Here is a 25,497-nt window from a genome sequence, read left to right on the forward strand (position 1 = left end):
AAAAAAAAAAAAGACTTATATAGTGATGGCCGATTTCAAAACACTGCGTCAGGGAGCTTCGGAGCATAATGAATCAGCGTGTCGAATCAGCGGTTCTGACCGCCAAAGTCCCGTGATTTCAGCAGTTTGGCGGTTTGACACGCGATCCGAATCATGATTCGACACACTGATTTATAACGCTCCGAAGCTTCCTGAAGCAGTGTTTTGAAATCGGCCATCACTAAATAAGTCATTATTTTGTTTTTTTGGCGCACCAAAAATATTCTCGTCGCTTTATAATATTAATATTGAACCACTGTACTCACATGAACTGATTTAAATATGTTTTTAGTACCTTTATGGATCTTGAGAGAGGAAATGTCATTGCTGGCTATGCAGGCCTCACTGAGCCATCGGATTTCAACAAAAATATCTTAATTTGCGTTCCGAAGATTAACGAAGGTCTTACGGGTGTGGAACGGCATGAGGGTGAGTAATAAATGACATTATTTTCATTTTTGGGTGAACTAACCCTTTAAGTTCAATGCTCATTCAACCCTGTTACCCATACAGGCTATCAGCAACTACAAACTAATATTTACTCCCAAATTTATTTAGACTAAATTAACTACAAACCAATATTAGCTTAGTTAATTTAGGGTAAATTAAATCAATTGAAACCCTGTTATTACAACCCTGTTGCCTTTCTAGCTTTTTTTAATATATATTTGTATATAAAATATACTGTTTGTATGTGCTTTATAACAGGACCTCAGCGGGGTGCGGGATTGTTTTACACAATTTTAAACATCCCCAAAAGTTCCGCAGTCACAACACAGTAATTTCCAAACACACATCTTAACTGTATCATACGGTGAAGGTACACCAAAATATGAATAATAATAATAATAATAATAATAATAAACAATCTAAACAATTGCACTTGCAACAATTAGGCCTACATTTGCAGAAAACACATATTTTGTGCTTAAAATAAGCCTAAAATGCAAAATAATAAGCCTAATTAAGGATAATAAGTATTTTCCAAGCACAAACATACAAAACATTTGAAAAGTTAAAAAGTTCAAGTATTAAATACAATTAGAAAATATTTAAAATATTTGTTAAATACAGTTTTATCTATCATATCTTCTGATATTTATTTTGTTTTATTTTTATAATGTGTTTTAAAGTCTTAATTTTGTTATAATATAATATTATTTTGAACTGCTTGCCATTTACAATTTAAACAGTCAAAAAAAAAAAAAAAATCAAACTAAACATAATAATTATTAATGTTATAGGGAAACAAATAAAATTTCAGTGATATTTTGACCACTCAAATAGGAAATGTCTCCGGTTTCCATTTCAGAAATCGGGTCGCATAACATTAGAATTGATTTTTGATCATTTGAATGAGCTTCAGACCCTATTTTGTGGTAAGCTCCCACTCGAAGCAGTGGGTCTCTCGCAGGCAGTGTGGCGCTCCCGCTTTGTGTGACGTAGCGCTCCTCAGGAAGTAGCTGTCATATCCACATTGTACGGGAATAGACACAACACGCTTAGTAAGAACAGCACCAAAACATCACGGTAAGTTCAAATGCATGGTTTGAAATAAAGAGCATGAAAGAACCGTTCAATGGCCTCACATACTCTATTTGTTTTTGCGATTGTAACTACTAATCATTCTCAGTTGAGGGATGTAGCGGCTGTAGTATAAATAGGCGGTGGCTGATCGATGGAAGGATTGATGCTGGCTATGGACCGACCCTTGAATTTATTGTTTTTACTAGTCACTGCTACAGCTTTTACTTAAATTACAGTTAAGATTGCATTATTCAGTAATATTAAATTATTATTATTGTTATTTTGTTTGTTTGTTTATTCATGGGGAAGGAACAGACGGACCAGGCAGGTGCTTGATCAGTTTATCATCACTGCACAGCACAGAAAATAAGCAAGTGAGCGCAATCACACTGCTTTCATACTTATTTTATAAAGTAGTTTCCTTCTTCATTCATTTATGCTCAGAGTAGTCATTAAATGTATCTCCAGAAAAGGCTATTTTATCATATATCATTTAAGTAATGATTTACACCAAATTAATCTTTATAGACTATATATACAATTTATATAAATACTATTTATCTGTGAATATTTTGTGAAATGTATACACATATCAATAAATAAATAAATAAATATGGAATTACAACTTTGGAATCACTATTTATCATTATCATTATTTTATTAGTTTTATTTGTTGTTGTTTTTTTTTTATTAAAATGATATTTTATTCATTTATTAATCATCAATTGAGGTTTTATCAGTTAATTCCATGGACAATTTTGTCCCAAGTTTTGTACACCCCTATACACATATTATAATAATGCCATGCACAGTCATGTTGTTTCATTATATTAATGTTCTTAGCAGACACATTCTTACAATAAAAAGTATCAAGTTAAGGGATAATTAAGCTAAAACAGTGTTTATAAGTGAACACTCTATTGTGTCCGATGCAGATTTCATGTTCTCCTCATATCTTATTCTTTATATCCTCTTTGTCCCTATGTATTGTGTCTGCATTTACTAGCAATCAAATCCTAGCATTCCCCACCAAACCCCCTACATCTCCTGCTTTTATAGTGCAACAGTGCCCACCCACTTTTTCAGCGGCACTGGTTTGAGAAGTTTTTTTTCTATTAATTTTTCCCATAGGGATTAAAACAAGTCTATATTAAAGCGTTATAAACCATGAACCAACCAGATGTGAATCACAACATTACAAACTTTTATTTGAAGCAAAAAATAATTAGAAAATTGGACAAAAGGTACAAGACTGTGTAACAGCTTTAGTGAGAGAATGAACTACAATCCAATGAAGCATTGCGAATGGCATAATCAAATTAAAAACAATGATGAAATACAAAACTATTCATTTAAAGTCATTGATTATATATATTTAGAAAGAATATATTGGAACTTTACCTGACCAATGCGAGTTTTTCATTTGCCATGCATGAGAGTGTAGCTTTTTTGGTGCGATTCGCTCCCCTTGACTCTCTGATTTGTGGAATTTTCTGTACTGCATCATGTACTTTTTAACCATGAATTCCACTGTTAAAGGGTTAGTTCACCCAAAAATGAAAATAATGTCATTTATTACTCACCCTCATGCCGTTCCACATCCGTAAGACCTTCGTTAATCTTCGGAGCGCAAATTTGAGATATTTTTGTTGAAATCCGTTGGCTCCATGAGGCCTGCATAGGGAGCAATGACATTTCCTCTCTCAAGATCCATAAAGGTACTAAAAACATATTTAAATCAGTTCATGTGAGTACAGTGGTTCAATATTAATATTATAAAGTGACGAGAATATTTTTGGATCAGTGTATCGAATCATGATTCGGATCGCGTGTCAAACCGCCAAACTGCTGAAATCACGTGACTTTGGCGCTCCGAACCGCTGATTCGACACACTGATTCATAACGCTCCGAAGCTTCCTGAAGCAGTGTTTTGAAATCGGTCATCACTATATATAAGTCGTTATTTTGTTTTTTTTGGCACACTAAAAATATTCTCGTCGCTTTATAATATTAATATTGAACCACTGTACTCACGTGAACTGATTTAAATATGTTTTTAGTACCATTATGGATCTTGAGAGAAGAAATGTCATTGCTCCCTATGCAGGCTTCACGGAGCCATCGAATTTCAACAAAAATATCTCAATTTGCGTTCCGAAGATTAACGAAGGTCTTACGGGTGTGGAACGGCATGAGGGTGAGTAATAAATGACAGAATTTTCATTTTTGGGTGAACTAACCCTTTAAACATGATTATTTTTAAAACAAGTAGAAATAATGTGAATAGCTGGCTTCAACAAAAGCATATACCGCTGACTGAACTCACAGTAGCTCTGTCTTTAAATGTTTATGTTATTGTTAAAAATCAATTTTCCTGTGGAGAAGCAAATAGAGTTTTTACATCCAGAACTCTACTGTTGCACTCAATTTCTATAGCCTGATAGAGCACTATGCCACTGTCTGTCACTGATGCAGATGAGAGGCACTGTTTCATAGAGTGGTCAGATAAGAGAATCTGTCATTGTGTGGTTTATGCATTGTCTGAATGTCTGCTCAGAGTGACCCACAATTGCTTACTGGTTTTTGTGAGCACAGTGTTTTCAGCTGTGCACCTGTCCCTTCTAACTGTATATCAGTGAACAGGGAGTATGTTGCAAACATCAGCATTTGCTTTCTGTGCAGAATGTGTAATACAGAAAAAAGCCCCCAGGGATTCAGCGCAGTTGTAGTTTATAAAGAGTGTTAATCCTGTTAGTGTGTATGTGTTTGTTTGTCAGTCTGCCGAGGTTGTGCGCACCTCTCCTGACTGAACACTCTCTGTGTTTGGCTTTATATCGGAAGCTGCCTGCGTCACATTTTAATAGGCCTGGAGAGGAACAGAGAGGCTGAATAGACAGCCGGTCTTAAAGAGACCTGCTGCCTTAACACAGTCTTATATGCCTCTGTACAAAGCCGTACATGGCCTTTAGTAATCCAGTGATTAATATGTAAAGGATACCGTCAGCTGGTCATTATCACATTATAAATCCCAACAGAGTAATCAGGACTCTCTTTATCACCCTGAAGTATATGACCAAAATCTTATATCACGATATAAGTAATTTTATATCACGGTGATAACAATATATATCACGAGTTTTGCTTTAAATATCAAAATTTTTCATAATTTCATAATTCTTATCACCATTTTTAATATCATGTAAAAAAAAAAAAACTCAAGCTTACTGAAGACAAGTAAACAGTGATAAAGAAAGAGCAAAGAAAACAAACTACAATAGAACAGAGACTGAAATAATTGAAAGTAATCAAATGTATAAAAAACAATGCATAATCTTTACTGTGTTAATTAAATATACTTTTATTCTTATTAAAGATACAAAAGCAAGCAGTGCGAGATTTTTTCTCTTTTTTGTTTGATGACAGAAAGTACATTTGGATGCTGTCCCTTTAAGACACACCGATCCATTATACTCATGCCTTGTCTTCTCAACTGTACCTTCACTTAAAACATAAATGGCTCTGTTTACTTGCAAACACGGTCACTTTGGCACAAAAATATGTGTACTTAACCATTCAAGCCCAATTAGTCGGCAAAAAGCACTCAGTTCAGTCTATGAGCAGCGGTTTCATGTTGCGCATCTCTCAGACAGCGCTGAGAAACAGAGAGCGAGTCTCTCAGAGAGCGCGTACATATGCTAAAAAGACTTGCTAATTGCCACTTGTTTTTAAACCGCAATGCTTAAAAACACATGCAAACAATAAGCTTTTGTGACAGCAACGTCACGTGAGCGTAACCGCAATAGAGACAATGGTCCAAATCTCTACCGGTTGATAAATTTCTACCGGTTAATAGTGTCTAGCAGTATATCGCCCACCCCTACCCTGAAGGACTCTGCATTAATGAAGTACATTATCCCGGGATTTACATTGTTACTTAACAAATAAATAAATAAAGTGACAGATATTTAGTTGAGTTTAAATTATTCAGTCTGGCGTGGCAGCCATGACAGCTGGAGACTCTGGCGTGGGGACCATGACGGCTGGGTCCATATCGAGCAAGTGGTTGTCTACGTCCTCCTCCACCTCACCCACGGTGAAGAAGAAATCACTCTTTGAGAGCACCAGCTCAACAAAATCAGTAAGTCTGATGAGCAAGGTCCAAAAACTCACTAGTATGGTCCTCGAGGGAACGATCATCCTGGGTGTGGAGGAGGAGGCATACTGCTGCTAGTAGATCCATAATGGTCGGTCATTCTGTCACGGGTGTAGCAGGGATGAGGAGAGGTGAGGATCTTTAGCAAGTCATTCAATGAACACATAAACACAAAGGTAATACAAAGCAGGAGCCGATGGCAATAATCCAAACAAGATGACATAGGACACACAGGAGACATAACAGCTTTACAATGAGGTGTAAAGACAACGATGAACACACTGAGTAAAAAGATAATGAGGAACAGGTGTGTGATGAATAACCATAGAGACTAACAAGGGTAACTATAGAAACAAGGTACAACAGGAACCAAACACAGGAAATGAAAATCAGACACAGTAAGGCAAAAGAATATCAAAATAAAAGTCCTACAATCATGACACTGGTGAAAATCTTTTTTAGATTGCTTTGACAACACTTTTCAAATAGCTGCACCAGTGTTATTTTAGTATAATTTATATATTATTATATTATAATGTATAAATATTATATTTATTAATATTTTAATGTAGCTTTTATTTTTTATATATTCAGTTATATATATTCAGTTCATTTTAATTTTAAGTCATTTTGACTTTTTATATATATATATATATATATATATATATATATATTTGTTTAGCTTATTTTTTATTTCAATGAGCTACACTGTAAATCATACACTATAAATAATAACTTTGGTCATACTCTGTTATTAGGCCTTATTGTAAAGTATGTATATATGAGAAGACTGGGGGAAAGGGTTCTCTGTTTGTCTTTTAATCACTCAAAGAGTACATTTACATATTAAATATGTAAGTTTGATCATTGTTCAGTGGTGGAGGGCTTTAGGACCCAGTTCTGCCTCTTTTGCTCTCCTGCAGAAGGCAGCACAGACATTAGCGCAGTTGCACTGCTCTCACACACTCACCTACCAGCACAGATCAGTCAGACAGACTTACACACACACAAACCTCACATTCTAACTCAATTTAATGCTGGCATCATTCTGACAATTCACATGTTAGCTGGTTCATCTGAGCCCAGACATCCAGCAGGACCTCCTCTGGTGTCTCTCCTGTGTCCTCTCTGGGGTTCAGACTGTGCCTCTGCTGGAGCTGAACCAAACCGCACATCTCAAATACTCATCGTATGGACAAAGGTTTGAGTGATGAGAGTTAGGTGGAGATAGATAAAGGCAGACAGAAGGATAGTCAGACAGCGGGTTGGGGGGTTGAAAAGACTGCGCTGGCTGCTGAAGCGAGGCAAGGAACCGTTGTCAACGGCGACGCAAGAGCAGCATGTCTCAGATGAAAAGATACACTTACAGCAGGGTGAGTGACATACAGTGGACCCTTTCTGTCTACTCTTTCTGTCACACACATACTGTCTGTCTGCCACCCTCAAACACCTACATGCGAAAACATGCTTGTTTCTTAATTGTATTGAAGTAGAATTAGTATGTTCTGTGCAGTGATGAGCAGATGTGTTTGATGCTCTGAGTATGGACATGCAGGTGTTGTAGCGAGAGCATGCGTGGGCTCAGTCTGTGTTCTGGAATTTGTAAGGCTCAGCTTTTAGCTAAAATGTATTTGCTTGTGTACAAACTGCTACAATCAATTGCAGTCTGTGTTGTTGTATATGTGAGGCAGTTTTTACTGCAGGCCGGTAATGGAGCAGTGCAATTTTCGGCACATTTGCTGAGTAACACAGCAAAAGACATGCACAGATTGATGTCATCTGAAATGTTGCAGATTAATCCTTAAATATGTTCACTATTTAACTAGTTCACTTTTTATTTATAAGCATTTTGTCAAATCATATTAAATTAGATTATTTTAACTTGATTCCAGCCCAAATCCTAATATTAAAGCTGAACCAAAGCCTTTACTGTAGAGCTAAACTTCAGTCTCTCAAAGCTGACATGGTTAAATGTAGTAATAACTTCCTGCCTAGATTTCCAGACATAGATCTTATGCCCTTTTCCCGTGTAAAACATTAGACAGCACTATTATGAACATAAAACCAAAGTTTAAATGGACTGTTAGTGAATAGTAATGCATCCCCAAGGATAGTAAAACCTGAAATCATTTACATTATGAGGAGCAGCCAGCGGTCCCCATGAGGAAAACACATTAATAAACATACCAGATATGTCTTAATGACAACCAAGGTTTGTGTGAGGAATGGATTAGGTTTAGGATTAGAAGATAAAAAATCTCATTATTTCAGTATAAAAACAATAAAGGTCAATAAGTCCCCACTGTGATAGAAAAACAAATGTGTGTTTATTTATTCATGTGACCATATTATCTCTATTTTAATAAATGCATGTGGAGAAAGATTTGATGGACAATATATAACTCGTTCAGAAACAGAAAATGCATCAGGAAGTCTTAAGCACAGAGACTTTTATGTCTAGCACATGACAAATATATGGAAAAGCTCCACTGTTTAAGCGTCACAATTTAAATTCTTTGGCTTTTACTTCACAGCTTCACAGGATTCCACCCTTACTGACACAGTTAGTGATTTATTTCTGCTGAGTCATAAGTCAGTTTTCCGTAACTCCAGTCCTGTGCTCACAATGTATTATTCAGCTTAATCTTTCAACATTAGTCAGCAACGTCATTATATTAAATCTATCTAATAATGAATGAATATGTCACCTTGCAGTGAGCTGCTGCCATGCACAGTTTTCCAGTTGCGAAGAGGTCACATCTATCATTTGTGTTCTCTTGTGTTTCTATTGTTACATTGTAACCTAATGTTCCCACCTCCTCAGAGCATTTAGAGTTTACAATTAGAGTCAGCAAGAATAATTGTGCTTTAGCTTGTCACCTTTATGTGGCCGCTACTTATTTTTAGTTTCAGAAATAAAACTCACTTTGGACCCCAGCCTCTGTGTGATTATAGACAATTGAAATGACTAAATGGAAGTGAAATAGAGCAGGTCTCTCAGGATCAGCTGGTGTGTGTTTGTGTGTGTGTGTGTGTGTGTGTGTGTGTGTGTGTGTGTGTGTGTGTGCGTGTGTGTGTGTGTGTGTGTGCGTGCGAGTTTCTGCACACCGTGACTGCAGGTAACAGTGCTTCTGCATTATTTGGAGTCTTCTGCAGTAAAGATAAAGGCTGCGTCACAAACTTTTTTTCAGCCATGAGCTCTGGTCTGAGTGCTCCTAAATAACCCTCAATTGTCCTCTCAGACATGCAATCTGGAGGGCATGAGAGACTAGTTCAGATACCTAATGAGGAGTCTGCAAATAGCAAATAGCTTCAACTCCCCCAGATCATCTATTCAGTATAGTATAGTGTATTTGAAGTGTTTTAACTTTAATCCACAAAATGTCTGAACGTCATTGCATTTAATTACAAATTATACAGTTGGTTCAAATCTGATTGGCTGAGCTGCCAATACACATTATACATTCCAGCAGCACTGGGACTTTTCACTGTTTGTGTCACTCCACTTGTCTGTGTTCCAGACAGGCTGTCAGTAAGCGTTTTAGTGATGGGGATATTTTTGTGACTCTTTCTGCATCATGTTACATTGTTATGCCAGTAATTTATTAATTCAACCAATTCATTTGAAAATGCTCATTCATTCTAGAACGAAACATGTGAGCTGCTTTTATTAGACATTGAATGATTAAAGGATAAGTTTACTTTCAAATAAAAATTTCTTTTTAATTTACCCCCATGTCATCCAAGATGTCCATGTCCTTCTTTCTTCAGTCCAAAAGAAATGAAGGTTTTTGATGAAAACATTCCAGGATTTTTCTCCTTATAGTGGACTTCAGTGGTCTCCAAACGGTTGAAGGTCAAAATTACAGTTTTAGTGCAGCTTCAAATGGCTTTAAACGATACCAGACGAGGAATAAGGATCTTATCTAGCGAAACGATCGGTCATTTTCTAAAAAAAAAATCAAAATATATATGTTTTATAGGCACAAATGATCGCATCACAAGTGCTTCCACCAGAACGCAATTCCATATTCTTCAAAAAGCTTACGCAGAATATCCTACGCCTTCCTTATTCAACTTACGTAACGAACGTGGCGCCAGTTCCGTTTTTTCCGTAAGTTGAATAGGGAAGGCGTAGGACATTTAGCGTAAGCTTTTTGAAGAATACGGAATCGCGTTCTGGTGGAAGAACTTGTGATGCGATCATTTGTGCCTATAAAGCATATACATTTAGATTTTTTTTTTTTTTAGAAAATGACCGATCGTTTCGCTAGATAAGACCCTTATTCCTCGTCTGGTATCGTTTAAAGCCCTTTGAAGCTGCACTAAAACTGTAATTTTGACCTTCAACCGTTTGCAGACCATTGAAGTCCACTATAAGGAGAAAAATCCTGGAATGTTTTCATTAAAAACCTTAATTTCTTTTCGACTGAAGAAAGAAGGACATGGAGATCTTGGATGACATGGGGGTGAGTAAACTATCAGGACATTTTTATTTGAAAGTGAACTATTTTTATTTAACTGATTTGTTAAAAAAACATGGGATCAAAAAGAACAGTGTTGCAGTGGTTCTGCTGTGACTTCGTTTGAAACTATTTTCATTGAAACAGAAAAAACAGACAAAGAAAATTAACAGTATTGTGTGTTAAAGGTTGGGTAGGCAATGTTTTTCATAAACACTTTTTGTTATACTGGTTGAAACTATCTGCACATCCTGACAGCAATCAATAATAGTTGTCTATAAGTGGCCTAAATTGTAAAAATGTACATATATCTTCTGTGGAAGTCAAAAAATGTTTGTCCAATCATTGCATTTAGTCCAAATGCAGTGATAGGATGTCCTAGCTGCCTGTCAACCTGAATTTCCATACCTCCACGTACCTGCTCGTGCAGACATCACGCGCCATCAGCGCGTTTGTAGACAGTCACCGAGCACCACAAACAAACAGCAGCCATCTTTTACAGTTCCTCCTGAACCAAAACAACGAGCTAATGCTGCTTTCATGCCATGTCATAATTACTGTAATTAAGAGATGGCATCCCTTGACATTCAACTCTGAGCTGCTCTCGGACTCTGAATTATGCATTTCTATGGCAACCCTATCAACACTGAAATGAGTCTGCAGCAGTCAAGTGGTATAAGTCAGAGCTCTTTGTTTACGTTCATTATTATTATAATGTTATGTGTTTTCAGACAAGATTTAATGCCGTCTCTCATGCCGCTTTGCAGATTCTGCTCTGGCTATGCGCGTTCATGTGTTTTGCAGGAGGCGTGGCTTTGGAAAGCACTCCGAAGGGAGGGTGGATCGTATGCTTTCAAAGCTAGCTTGCTATTGCTAGCCTCTCTGAAGCTGCCTACCCTACCTTACCTGTTGAAAAAAACAGCATTTGCTGGTTAGGTATGTTTTAAAGCATGGCAGCTGGTTTAAGCTGGTCCTTAGTTGGTCATTAGCTGGTCATGAGCTAGTTTAAGTTGGTCAAGTGCTGGTACTAAGCAACTAGCCACAGCTCAGGACCAGCTTAAACCAGCTCATGACCAACTAAGGACCAGCATGAACCAGCTCAAACCAGCTTCCATGCTTCAAAACATACCTAACTAGCATATGCTATTTTTTCCAACAGGGTTTAAATGTACATTTCTTAACATGAACTTCTTGTTATTGTTGTATAAAAGCAGTATCACACAGTTGTGTTGCTTCCTACTCTAATAACATCTCAGAAATGTCCCAACCATTGTTTCTAGTTTGTGATATTTAGTAACAGAATTAGTAGCTTGGATACAGCTTATCAACGGACACCCCTTGGTATGCTATAATATTACTTTAATATTTTTGCACTTATGTTTAACTGACTGGTTCGAAGGTGATTTTTAGTGGATGTATGAAGTCTCTTTAAGTTTACACGTGTCCAGGCAGAGTGAACATGATCCACTAATATTTGACAACCAGAAAGAGTCCAAATACTTTTGTGTCTTCAATTCAAATAGTATATCTGTAGTTCAGTATTTGAAACCTAAAAAAACATATTTTTGCAAAATGTTCTTCTTGAAAAGTATGCTTGTAGTATCTTTCCTTAAAATAAAAGCCAATAGGTTTAAGATATTGGATCTAATACAATGACATTCAAACATTAAGTGTGACTAAAGTGTTCAAATATTAGGTAACACTTTATTTTAATAGTCCACTTTAGACATTCTACTAGCTTTATGCAGCTTTGTAACTATGTCAATAGCAGTCATAAGAGTACTAGTAGACTATCTGCAAACACTTTATTTTGATGGTCCCCCAACAGACATTATACTGACTATATGTGACTTTGTGAATATGTCAACTTATTCTACTAACCCTTACCTAACAGTCTACTAATACTCTAACTGAGAGTGGACATGTAGTTGCAAATTAATGAGAGTTAGTTGACATGTAGCTGCATGTAGATGTATTTTCTTTGATTTAATCGAAAGCTGTTTTTGTCATTTAAGGGTTTTTCTCTCTCATCCTCAGACCACCAGTAGTGGCAGCAGCAGAATGAGTTCAGATGGAGGTGGGCGGCCTGTTAAGGTGGGTTCTCTGGTTGAGGTCATCGGTAAAGGCCATCGAGGTACGGTGGCATATATTGGAAACACCCTCTTTGCCTCTGGAAAATGGGTGGGAGTCATTCTAGAGGAAGCGAAAGGAAAGAATGATGGGACTGTGCAAGGCAAACGATATTTCACCTGTCAGGAGAACCATGGGATATTTGTACGCCAATCACAGGTACTCCCATACATGCTTGCTGCTTATAAACACTGACAGGTGAAAACACGTACAGTAAATGTTCTTGGAAACTGCTGTGACCTCTTGCAGATTCAGTTAGTTGAAGATTTGGCTGACACAACATCTCCTGACACACCTGAAGCTGCCACCTCCAAAGTGCTGAAACGAGGTTGGAAATCAGTTCCATGCACATACCTGCTTGCAACCACATTTTTTCACATTAAATTGTAATCATGTAATTTTATCTTTTCTTCTCAGAGATGATCGAAGGTCCAAAGGCAAACAAATTGGTGAGTGAGAAAAGGGATTTAAACATCTTTTTTCCCATACAAACTCCAGTGGTCTTTTGAAAAGGTGTTTAGTCTTGTATAGCCAGACTTTTACAGTTTATTCTGGCCAAGAACTGCCCACTCAGACAGGAAAGCACTGTCTGACCAATCTCAAAAAGCCACCAATTATAGTTTGACTTTTTAAATGCCAGGCGAGTTTATCTGGAATTGTTGATACCACAATAATAGTCTGGTCTGTCACTGGCTCTACCAAAAATAGCAGAGAAATTAGCAGAAATGTGTGTAGTTAGAACAGTTTCTGTCTGTCCAAAAGTAACAAATACATATTATTTCGAAGACATTATTTAGAAAAAAGAACATTCAATTCTCCTCATGAATATGTAGTTTACTTGCTGCTAAACGGCTCAAATGAAACTGAATATCTTTCAAAAATTTGGTGGTAGGCTAGAAATCTTTGGCATATCCAATTATTATTTTTTCCTCAACAGCTCAGCTCAACTGTATAGTACCTTAGTGATGCCCCTTATTACAGAGCCCAGTACAATATTCCCTGTTGACAACAGCCTGGGGTGCACCTTGGTGCAGATTAGAGCTCACTATTTCAGGTAGCTCTTGCCATGTTTATGTGTAATACACATTAGATGGCCTGTAAATAGACAGTGCTGTGTCATCTGAGGATGACTACTTTACGTTAAAAGCATTGTGAATTACCTCTCCTTTCCAGCAGAGGGGGATATAATAACACCCTCTGGCCACAAAATACTGCTCATCCTGTATCTGTGTCTGTAAAAGTGAACCATGTTTCTGAATCCTTTCTGATTTCACATCTAACATGAATTTAACAAGCATGTCTCTGCACTTTGTAATTCCCCTATCAAAAAAATACACAAACACATATAAGTCATTCTCTTGTGAAAAAGAAGTGTGCTTAATTCTACTGAATGTAGTGTATTTCAAATCTTAAAAGTAAATATTTTAAAAATCTGTACTTGCAGATAGTATAATATTAATGAAATCAAAGACCACTTAAGTGTACTTAAAAAGAATACACTTTCATGGCTATGCTTCTTAACACACTTAAAGGTGCAATATGTAATATTTTTGCAGTAAAATATCCAAAAACCACAGTGTTATATATTTTGTTCACTTGAGTACTTACAATATCCCACATGTTTCCAACTATTTGTAAATTGTGAGAAATTTGCAATTTTAACCAAGGCTCCGGGACGTGTGAGGAGTCGCCTGTCAATTGCATCATACCCGCGTCAACCCTCGGTCTGTCTCGGTTTCCGGTTTTATTTTGTAGAAACCATGGAAACACCAAAGACGCTTTAATATATTACATGTTTTAATAGACAAGTGAACAACTGTTTTGATATATTTATAGACAGAAAACTAATTGTTGTTATATAGCTCAACACGTTTAGTCTTATTGTTTAAATCTAATTTTCTTGATTTTTTTTTGTGAGTACTATGCTTTGCCATGCCTCAGAGAAAAACACTATTTTGTCAAGGAGCTAACATAGCATAATCAGATGCAGCTTTATTTTTAGTAACAGTAATACAGAATTTTCTCCATCATACAATACGTTTTAAAATAAATTGCATGCCAACACAAGCCATCCAGTATTTAATATGTTATTCTAAAATCGATCTATCTTACTGCAGTGTGTCTCAAACAAGTGTCTCACAGCAGCCACCGAGCGAACGCACAGAGTAACGTTATAACATCATTTTCAACACTCAAATGTATCTAATATGATAAACAGAGCTGCGTTACCTCATATTCATGACCGGAAAAGCGGAAGCGGCGCCGGCGTCTGTGGCATAATAAAAGTTCCGCTGCTCGTGAGGTGTGTGTTGCACAAACGCTCCAGCGGCCTCGTTCAGCTCCCACAACACTCGGTCCTGCTCTGCTTCATACTACAATAACGTTATTAATCGCATCCATGAACATGATTTCTTCCCAAGTCCTATCCCTATTCTTTTGCACCGTCCGTTGAGGTGAAGACCACATGTCCCAAGATTCCGTGCTCAAACTTGGTGTCATCAAGCAACGCCTTTGTTTTGAATAGGCCTCTAGCGACCTCTAGCTGACAGAAATCATACATACTGCACCTTTAAGTACACTTTTAAAAAGTGCACTTTTTGTATTAATGACAAATTAGAAGTTTTGGTTTAATTTGGTTTCATTATGGTTTAATAATATTTTGTTGTGCTTTAAAGAAGTATTTTACTTATTTTGATGTGTTGACTAACATACAAAAGCACAAGTAAACTTGATTAATTTGAACTGTGTTATTCAATATTACATTTAAAATTAATATATTTTAAATGTACCAAACTGCAACTTCATCATTACAAATGTATGATTACAAATATTTAAATACATGACATACAATAGAAATTACATTAAAGTATATTTTAGTTTACCATAAATGTTTCACTACATTCAGCAGTTGACTTAGAATTATGAAATTATACATAAAGATGTACTTACGTGGGTCAACTACTGTAATTCCATTTAAAATAAATGTAAACAATTTTAATTTAATTGTGAATAACATACAAGTGTTCGAAAACATTACATTCAGCTCACACTTAAGCATAGTATTTAGGTACTTGTTTTTAAAAAATATGCTGAAGTGTACTTCTTTTTCACAAAGGGTCCTAAACAAACATGCATGTCTGTTTTTTTCATAGACTTTTTATAAGGTCTCTGTCTAAGACACAAAAAGATTATTGTACTGTTTTTGTGGGAGTCTTGCTGTGTTTGTATGTGAGAGACATTCATGCTCATTACAAACACACCAACTGATCAAACTTTAATCTGTCACCTCTTCCTCCTCCGTCTGAGTGTGCAGCGAGGAACCAAACCAAAAAAGGTGCTGCATGTTTCTCTAACCTCTGTTTCCATAGCAATGATAATACAGCTCTGCTGCATGCATGGCATCACACAAATGGCACATCACCTGTGTGTGTGTGTATGTGTTCATGATGAGTGTTTGTTACTATATTGTTTATGTTAATTTTATGTACATTAATTCATGTGTGCAAGTGCTTTGCTAGCTGGATGGCAGTGTTCTTTGGCGAATGACTGCTTTTAAATGGGTTTTATGAATTAGCATGCTGAGTAAAATGTGTTTATATGTGTGAGACAGACATAGTGACCATGTGAGTGAACAAATTTAACTTTAAATTTTACAGTATATTGCTTTTGGTGTGTTAGCGCGAGTATTCATGATTACTTTGTTACTGAGATTGCACATTTTTTAAAAGTAATTTTAAAAATGAGTTGTGTCAGTGTTATTTTAAATAATGTGCATTATTTTCTACATACTTAAAGGTTTAATGCACATTTATTACATGTATTATAAAAGACATTCAAAGTCCTGAAATTAACCTCTACATACATATTTAAATACATTTCAAAACAAATATGAGCAGCAGTATTTTCTGTGGATATACAATCATTAAAAAAGTCCAAGACCACATGGAAAATTCAAAGTGGAGTTTATAAACAGACATTTTGAGGATTTTGTATAATTTAAAGCAAAGAAATGGTAAATATGATGTCTGCACATTTCGGCATGTTTCATTGCATTATCACAAATTAAACAATTGACTCCAAGCACAACTGCGCAATATGCTTACAAAATCTTTAACAAATGAATAAATTTAATAAAGGGTGAAGATGTCTTTTTTCCCAGGCCGGATATCACCTTTGGCCACTACTGTATTTCTACATCACTAAAAAATATGCTAAAAAAGAAGCTTTACATTTTTTACTGTAATTTTTCAAGGACTGTGTTCTTATACATAATATCTTATAAATAATATTTTTTTTTTCTTAGTGTGACAAACATTTATATAATCTAAAGAATTATATAATCTAAAGAACCTTTTTCCACTATTTGTTTGCTTTGAAAAGGTTCTATAGATGTCAGAGATTCTTCATGGAACCATCAATGCTAATAAAGAACCTTTTATTTTTTAAGAGTGTATGATGTAAGACTATGTTTGTTGAAAGACTGAGAGATTGATTCCCCCTGAACCAGACCTTGTATTGCAGCCTGGCCTGGCATTAGCTGTCTTGTCATTAGATAACCACTGAAATATTGAACTTGAAAGCCCTGCGTTTTCTTCTTTGTCAGTGCTTGAGGGTAATGGTATTTAGGAGGATATCTGGTTCAGGCGGTCAGTATGGATTGTTTGGAGCTCTTGCTCTGAGGTTTAAAAAATGGACATTAATGTAGAAGAGGGCCTGTGTTTAAAGGAATAGTTCACTTTCAAATAAAAATTTCCTGATAATTTACTCACCCCCATGTCATCCAAGATGTCCATGTCCTTCTTTCTTCAGTCCAAAAGAAATTAAGGTTTTTAATGAAAACATTCCAGGATTTTTCTCCTTATAGTGGACTTCAATGGTCTCCAAACGGTTGAAGGTCAAAATTACAGTTTTAGTGCAGCTTCAAAGGGCTTTAAATGATACCAGACGAGGAATAAGGGTCTTATCTAGCGAAACGATCGGTCATTTTCTAAAAAAAAAATCTAAATGTATATGCTTTATAGGCACAAATGTTCGCATCACAAGTGCTTCCACCAGAACGCGATTCTGTATTCTTCAAAAAGCTTACGCAGAATGTCCTACGCCTTCCCTATTCAACTTATGGAAAAAACGGAACTGGCGCCGTGTTCGTTCCGTAAGTTGAATAGGCTTTTTCAAAGCTTTTTGAAGAATACGGAATCGCGTTCTGGTGGAAGCACTTGTGATGCGTATATGCCTATAAAGCATATACATTTTGATTTTTTTTTAAGAAAATGACCGATCGTTTCGCTAGATAAGACCCTTATTCCTCGTCTGGTATCGTTTAAAGCCCTTTGAAGCTGCACTGAAACTGTAATTTTGACTTTCAACCGTTTGGAGACCATTGAAGTCCACTATAAGGAGAAAAATCCTGGAATGTGGAATGGAATGTTCTTTTCGACTGAAGAAAGAAGGACATGGACATCTTGGATGACATGGGGGTGAGTAAATTATCAGGAAATTTTTATTTGAAAGTGGACCAATCCTTTAACTGGCTTATAACCTTCACTTCTTAACATTAAACTTTGTTAACATTAAATAGGCCTACAACTGTTCACTGTTAGGTCATGTCAGCTCAAGTCCATTAAATAATATTAACAGACACCTTAATGGAGAAGAGATCCTGTGTTTAATTGGTTTATAACCTTTACTTCTTTAACATTAGAAAACAGTGGTAACATCAATGAATTTATCATGACTTTGGTAACAGAAACAAAGCCTGGTCAATATGGGGTTTATTTATTTTTATTATTTACTTACTTAAAGCTAAACCACATTGAGTGTTAACCTTTTACTAGTGGCTTTTTACCAATTTTGCCACAAGTGATCTTAATGATAGTCAATGATAGTGAAATGGTGGAATTATGAACGACTAAAGAATGCACACATGCTGTCTAAGAACTGTGTTGAAATCCCAAGAAGACTTTTAACAGTTGTGTTATATTGTGTTAACATTGTATATTTTTAAAAAATATTATATTTTTAAAGTAGCATAATTAATATAGCAGTTGTATAAATTACAAATGGAGGCTAGTATGGAATGTAATGCAGAGAGGAAAGGGCAGGCTTATTATTCACTTTTTTTCATCCCCCTCTCTGTTTTCAACTACACATCACTTTTCTCTCTTGCAGAGCTGTAATGTGATACATCAATCTGTCTCCATCCTTCCCTACTCTGTTTTGTAATGGATCCGCAAATAATGCTCTCACAAACTGCAGTAATGCTTTTAAAACATACAGAAACACATTTCAAATCTTAGAATGTTTTATAAAGAATTAGGGGTAACACTTTGGTAACACTTTAAAAAGGTTTCATTTGTTAACAGTTAACTATATTATTTAACATGAACTAACAAATAACAATACTTCTACACCATTTATTATTCTTAGTCTGTGGTAATTTCAGCATTTACTAATACATTTTTTAAAATCCAAAGATCTATTTGTTAATGTCAGTTAATGGACTGTGAACTAACATCAACAAACAATGAACAACTAGATTTTTACTAACATTAACAAAGATTAATAAACACTGTTACAACCAAATTGTTCATTGTTAATGTTGTTTAATACATTAACTAATGTTAACAACTGATGAGGCCTTCTTTAAAGTGTTATCCACAATAAGGTCCCATTAATGCATTAACTTTAACAATGAGCAATCCATTTGTTTCAATGTTTATTAATCTTTGTTAACATTAGTTAATACAAATTGGCCTAGAACTGTTCACTGTTAGTTCATGTTAGCTCAGGTCAGATTTTAATAATATATTAGTAAATGTTGAAATTGCCATTAACTAAGAAAAAAAAGTAGAAGGATTTTTCACTGTTAGTTCATATTATATACCCAAAACCAACCCAGATCTCAGCTGACTAATTTCTTTTTCTCTGTAACCAAACTCAAGCCAGGACAGATTCCTTTTGCTTTTTGTTTCTTTTGGTTGGCCAGACTCACGGCAGAGCTCAACTTAATGCTGTTTGACAGAAGATTGAAACAAACAACAATGCCAGAATCAAGCCAGAAGTGCCGAATGTAATCCAGGTTTGGCCCAAACTGTTACTATCTGGGTACCTGGCTACCTGTAGTTAACTAATGGGTGGTTGGCTCCCTGTAGTTAACCAATGGGTGGCTGGCTACCTGTAGTTAACTAATGGGTGGTTGGCTCCCTGTAGTTAACTAATGGGTGGCTGGCTACCTGTAGTTAACTAATGGGTGGTTGGCTACCTGTAGTTAAATAATGGGTTGCTGGGTACCTGTAGTTAACTAATGGTTGGCTGGCTACCTTAAATAATGGGTTGCTGGCTACCTGTAATTAACTTATGGGTTGTTGGCTACCTGTAGTTAACCAATGGGTTGCTGGCTACCTGTAGTTAACTAATGGGTTGCTAGCTACCTGTAGTTAACTAATGGGTTGTTGGCTACCTGTAGTTAACCAATGGGTTGCTGGCTACCTGTAGTTAACTAATGGGTTGCTAGCTACCTGTAGTTAACTAATGGGTGGCTGGCTACCTGTAGTTAACCAATGGGTTGCTGGCTACCTGTAGTTAAATAATGGGTTGCTGGGTACCTATAGTTAAGTAATGGTTGGCTGGCTACCTTAAATAATGGGTTGCTGGCTACCTATAGTTAACTAATGGGTTGTTGGCTACCTGTAGTTAACTAATGGGTGGCTGGCTACCAGTAGTTAACTAATGGGTGGCTGGCTACCTGTAGTTAACTAATGGGTTGCTGGCTAACTGTAGTTAACTAATGGTTGGCTGGCTACCTGTAGTTAACTAATGGGTTGCTGGCTACCTGTAGTTAACTAATGGGTTGCTGGCTACCTATAGTTAACTATTGGGTTGCTGGTTACCTATAGTTAACAAATGGATTGCTGGCTACCTGTAGTTAACTAATGGGTGGCTGGCTACCTGTAGTTAACAAATGGATTGCTGGCTACCTGTAGTTAACTAATGGGTGGCTGGCTACCTGTAGTTAACTGAAGTTAATTGTTCAATGTTCAATAAGAACCTTATTGTAGAGTGTTGCTGAATTAGGATTAGCCAATGTTTTGGGTGTATATAACTGTTGAACCTGTGTAGATATTTCATCAATTTAAGCAATAAGTTGGTAAAACAGGTAGAATAGCAGCATGGTCTGCCTGCACTCAGACATGTTCCTTCTGCTGCACTGGCCTGAAGAGCCCATAGAGATACTAATGGAGTGTTGCTAGGATACAGGCCAGACTCCCATCAGTCCCTCCCTTTCTCCCTCTTTCCCCTTTTGTTACAGCCTGTCTCCTTCTCTCTGTCTGGAGGGAGGGAGGGAGGGAGGGAGGGAGGGGTGTATGCGTAGTGATGTAATGTACTTGCTAAGCAGCCGTTGGCACAGCAGAGCGGCACTGAGAGCTTACGAGTGGAAAGAGCAGGAGAGCGAGAGATGGATGCAGACAGAGAGAGACGGCTACTGTTTAGCAGAGCCTCAAGGACAGCATTATAATCAAAGAAGTGGTTAGAAAAGGGCTCGATTCTGTTCTTATTGGAGAAAAAGGATTAAAATCGCTGCAGTGCAAGAGAGGAGAGTCATTTCAGCTGCAGCAGAGACAACCTGCAACACCGTCGCTGTGTGTGTGTTTGTGTGTGTGTGTGTCTGGCTAGCACTTGCCAACTGCTGTATGAGTGTTTGTGGCTTTGGTGTGGGCTTGGCCTGCTCTCATCTCGATCTCCTGCTAATGTGACTAATCCTTTTTCCTGCTCTTTTTCTGCACCTGGTGTGTGTGTGCACCTGTTTGTGTCTTTTTTCTCTTCAATCGTCAATATGATGAGACAGGCACCTACGACTCGTAAGGTACAAAAGATTGTTTACTACTTCTGTGGCATACAAAACGCTCAGTGGTTTATTGCCTTACTAGGGTGTTATTCTGGAGACAATTTTATTTTTGTTTCTTTGTTCTTATTGTTGGTATGTCAGTGCATGTTCTTATTCTTAGTATTGTATTCATTGTTAAAAAGTTCATTTTAATTCATTTGTTTGATTAGTACATTTTGTTCTCTTATTATGATAAAACAATAGATATATTATTCTGGTCAATGGATCAAATTCATAGTTGAACGTGATTTTCCTTTATAGAGAAGTTATGCTCAAAGCAGTTTGGCGTAGAAACAATTTTTTAACCCATTGAATTAAACGTTTTATTTACAACTTCGAAAAATCTTTTTTCATAAGTGTGATTCCATTCATGTGACTTTTGGGGCAACTTTGTATATACATTACAGTTTAGGGGTCAGTTTGGGGTCAGTAAGATTTTTTTTTAAAGAAATTAATACTTTTTTCAAGGATGCTTTGAATTGATCAAAATTGACAGTCAACTTTTATAATGTTACAAATGATTTCTATTTCAAATAGAAGCGGTTCTTTTGATCTTTCTATTCATCAAAGAATCCTTATAAAATATCAAGGTTTCTACAAAAATATTATGCAGCACAAATGTTTTCAACATTGACAACTAAATGAATGTTTCTTTAGCACCAAATCAGCATATTAATATGATTTCTGAAGGATCACTGAAGACTGGAGTAATGATGCTGAAAATTCAGCTTTACCATCAAAGGAATAAAATAAAAATGTAAAATATATTAAAAATAGAAAACAGGTATTTTAAATTGTAATAATGTTTCATAATATTAATGTTTTCATTGTATTTTCAATCTAATAAATGCAGCCTTGGTGAGTATTAGAGATTTCTTTCAAAAACATTAAAACATCTTAATGACCCCAAACTTTTGTGCGGTAGTATAAACTTATGTAACTGGCATATAGATTCAGTATTGAATCCATTCACTATTATGTGTATGTGCAACAGGTTTGTCTGAGTTGTACTGTAACTATCAAATGATCTGTATAACAATACAAACATGTGCTGACCGTCTGTGTGTGTATTTGTGTGCATGCTTGTATGTAAACGAGTGTACTTGTTTGACCCAGTTGGTGCCAGGCACTCTGCTTTGTGAGCAGACAGACAGCTTTATAGTGGGTTAGTGTTTGACTCTTTATGTGCTAAAAGAGCATTTTTGATATTAGGGACATGAGACAGACAGCAGAGCTTGTCAACATGTGATGAGATAAACGTGTGAAGGTTGTTTATTGAAGCTCACACAGACACTTTGGAGTTTTTGTTTAATGCATGTGCCTTTTTCTGTTACTAATCTTTACTATATGTGTTTTCTCCTGTTTTTTTCTTTGATTCTCCTTTCTTCATCTTTCTACTAACCCGTGGTGGTTGTATATCTGTGTACATTTGTCCTCTCCTCAGACCACGGCCAGAAGGCCCAAGGTGAGCTCAGTCCTGCATGTTTAATTTGAGAGTTTGTTGGTATTGTTGAGCGTCAATGATCTCTGCGTCTCTCTTTCAGCAAACACGGGCTGGAGTGGGTGTGAAGGTGGGCTCTGGATCAGCGTCTGCTGGAGAGATGAGCAGCAGTGAACCCAGCACACCTGCCCAAACGCCACTGGCTGCTCCAGTTATACCATCACCTTTGGGGAAGCTGCCCTCTCCTGGGGCTCCTCCCATCCCAGGCCCCAGCAAGGTCATATGCTTTTAGTCACACATACAGACACAAATTAACCACTATTTTGGTTACGTTATAGTGCTGTGTTTATTTTATTTTTATACTAGAATGTGTGTTGCCAAGTATTCACTTTTGCATCATTTGCACTGTGAAAATGTCTGTAAATGTTTTCAGTCGTCAAGGTCACAGATGTTATGAAAGAACTCACTCAAGGCTACTGACCTGTTTAATGGTCATAAATGGTTGTTTCTTTAATTTTCAAGTGCATTTTGAACTATTGTTCAAAAGTTTTGAGTTTTTTAATGTTTTTGAAAATCTTATGCTCACCAAAGCTGCATTTGCTTGATCAAGAATACAATAAAACTAATATTGTGAAATATTATCACAATTTTAAATATCATTTTAAATGATCTCTCTCTCTCTCTCTCTCTCTATATATATATATATATATATATATATATATATTTTTTTTTTTTTTTCTATTTGAATATATTTTAAAATGTAATTCATTCCTGTATTTATTCACAAAAATTCAGCTCAGCACTTTTTTTTTTAAAGCTGCTGTCTGTAACTTTTTTTTTTTGGATAAAAATGATCCAAAATCAATTTTCAAATGTCTTTTTTACCTTAGCCCAATTCACAACGGTAAGCTTGTAATAATGTTCTCTAATTCAAGTGGTACTGGTAGGTTTCTGCTGGAAATTCGAGCATGCCGCCATCTGTCTTTAAGTCATTATGTCACGTCTGTTTATATAAAGAACGAGTCCCAGCTAGTAGGTTATATCATGTGAGGATGCTGCAGGTGGTGGAACATTTATAATTGAAAATTATTGAAAATTACTCTGCTTGCATTCATTCACTGTCTTGCAGGAAGAGGAGTCACTGCGTGCCCAGGTGAAGGATCTGGAGGAGAAGTTGGAGACGCTGAAGATGAAGAGGACAGAGGACAAGGCGAAGCTGAAGGAGCTCGAGAAGCACAAAATTCAGCTGGAGCAGCTGCAGGAGTGGAAGAGTAAGATGCAGGAACAACAAAATGAACTGCAGAAACAACTCAAAGAGGCCAAGAGGGTATCAACTTTTTTTTCCAGAATAAAAAAAAAGTCCAGAATACTGTATATCATGATAAGTGTCATTGTGTGGATAATGAAGCTAACTCATATCCACGTAGGAAGCTAAGGAAGCTCTTGAAGCTAAAGAGCACTACATGGAAGAGATGTCAGATACAGCAGATGCCATTGAGATGGCCACACTGGATAAGGAAATGGCTGAAGAACGGGCCGAATCACTGCAACTAGAGGCTGATGCTCTAAAAGAGAGAGTGGATGAGCTGACCATGGACTTGGAGATACTCAAACATGAGATTGAGGAAAAAGGTACAAATAAATTAGCTTATGCACACCAAGGTGAATTTATTTGATTTAAAATACAGTAAAAACAGTAATATTGTAAAATATTATTACAATTTAAAATAAGTATTTATCATCTTAATATATTTTAAAGTGCAATTTATTTCTGTGATCCAAAGCTGAATTTTCAGCATCATTACTCCAGTCTTCAGTCACATGATCCTTCAGAAATCATTTTAATATGCTGATTTGCTGCTCAAGAGACAATTCAGAAAAAAAAATTGTGCTGTTTCATATTTTTGTGGAAATGTGATACATTTTTTTTTTTTTTTAGAATTCTTTGATGAATAGAAAGTTCAAAATAACAGCATCTATTTGGAATATAATTTTTTTGTGACATTATAAATGTCTATACTGTCACTATTGATCAATTTAATGAGCCCTTGCTGAAATTAAAGTATTGATTTCTTTCCCAAACAAAAAACAAAACAAAAAAACAAACAAACAAAAAAAACCCATCTTTCTTTTGAATACTAGTGTACATATACATTTCAGTACATCAATTACCACAATTATTAATCTATGAAAATCCAGGTTCGGATGGAGCAGCATCTAGTTACCATATAAAGCAGTTAGAGGAGCAGAATGCTCGACTGAAAGAGGCTTTGGTGAGGTGAGTCTGTGTTCAGTCCCATTGTTCAATTGATGTGGTTTCATTTGATGGTGCTCTGTGAAGATTATAATATCAATTGCTCTGTGCATTAGGATGCGTGACTTGTCAGCATCAGAGAAACAAGAGTATGCAAAGCAACAGAAACAAATGGAGAAGAAAAATTTTGAGCTGGATACTCTAAGATGCCAGAAAGAGAAACTACAGGAGGAAATGAAGATGGCTGAGAAAACTATCGATGAGCTCAAAGAGCAAGTGAGTTGTGCCAGTACTAAAATGGAGAGATGTAGTGATGGCTTATTATATCTCTGTGAGTTCTTCAAAACTTTTGCAACTTTGGGCACTTAATATGAAAAATCTATAACATTTATTAGTAGTTTAATAAGAGTTAAAGTAACAGTTAAACTTTAGATCAGGGTAAATACCCTTGCAAAAAAAGTACTGTGGTGAAATCATGGTACAGTGATGGTAACATATGGTAATATGCTATATGTACCATGGTACTAAATTAATATCATATTCATGTACCATTGTACCATCTCCAAAAATGCATGGCAATACCATAAGGTACTCCAAGGTACTTC

General features: G+C 36.3%; 2 protein-coding genes across 6 annotated transcripts in view; one reads left to right on the forward strand and one right to left on the reverse strand.

The window, feature by feature from the left end:
• The window catches only part of rsrp1 (arginine/serine-rich protein 1), a 209,980-nt gene that overhangs the window by 34,879 nt on the left and 149,604 nt on the right, over nucleotides 1-25,497 (reverse strand). The gene's annotated exons all lie outside the window — the stretch shown is intronic.
• Nucleotides 1,444-25,497, forward strand: part of dctn1b (dynactin 1b) — a 34,728-nt gene continuing 10,674 nt past the window's right edge. For 2 of the 5 annotated variants that reach the window (XM_051917887.1, XM_051917888.1), the window contains exons 1-12: nucleotides 6,647-7,093; nucleotides 12,221-12,472; nucleotides 12,563-12,641; nucleotides 12,731-12,762; nucleotides 15,627-15,647; nucleotides 21,159-21,176; nucleotides 22,642-22,662; nucleotides 22,742-22,915; nucleotides 23,768-23,965; nucleotides 24,066-24,270; nucleotides 24,838-24,916; nucleotides 25,009-25,168. In XM_051917887.1, coding sequence (XP_051773847.1) covers nucleotides 7,061-7,093; nucleotides 12,221-12,472; nucleotides 12,563-12,641; nucleotides 12,731-12,762; nucleotides 15,627-15,647; nucleotides 21,159-21,176; nucleotides 22,642-22,662; nucleotides 22,742-22,915; nucleotides 23,768-23,965; nucleotides 24,066-24,270; nucleotides 24,838-24,916; nucleotides 25,009-25,168 — 1,272 coding nt within the window. In that variant the 5' untranslated portion in view covers nucleotides 6,647-7,060. Of the gene's footprint in view, nucleotides 1,570-1,897; nucleotides 1,941-6,646; nucleotides 7,094-12,220; nucleotides 12,473-12,562; nucleotides 12,642-12,730; nucleotides 12,763-15,626; nucleotides 15,648-21,158; nucleotides 21,177-22,641; nucleotides 22,663-22,741; nucleotides 22,916-23,767; nucleotides 23,966-24,065; nucleotides 24,271-24,837; nucleotides 24,917-25,008; nucleotides 25,169-25,497 lie in introns of those variants that run through there. The other 3 variants (XM_051917890.1, XM_051917891.1, XM_051917889.1) reach the window with 3 other exon arrangements.

The sequence above is a fragment of the Ctenopharyngodon idella genome, chromosome 13, assembly GCF_019924925.1.
Source record: "Ctenopharyngodon idella isolate HZGC_01 chromosome 13, HZGC01, whole genome shotgun sequence".
Lineage (NCBI taxonomy): Eukaryota > Metazoa > Chordata > Actinopteri > Cypriniformes > Xenocyprididae > Ctenopharyngodon > Ctenopharyngodon idella.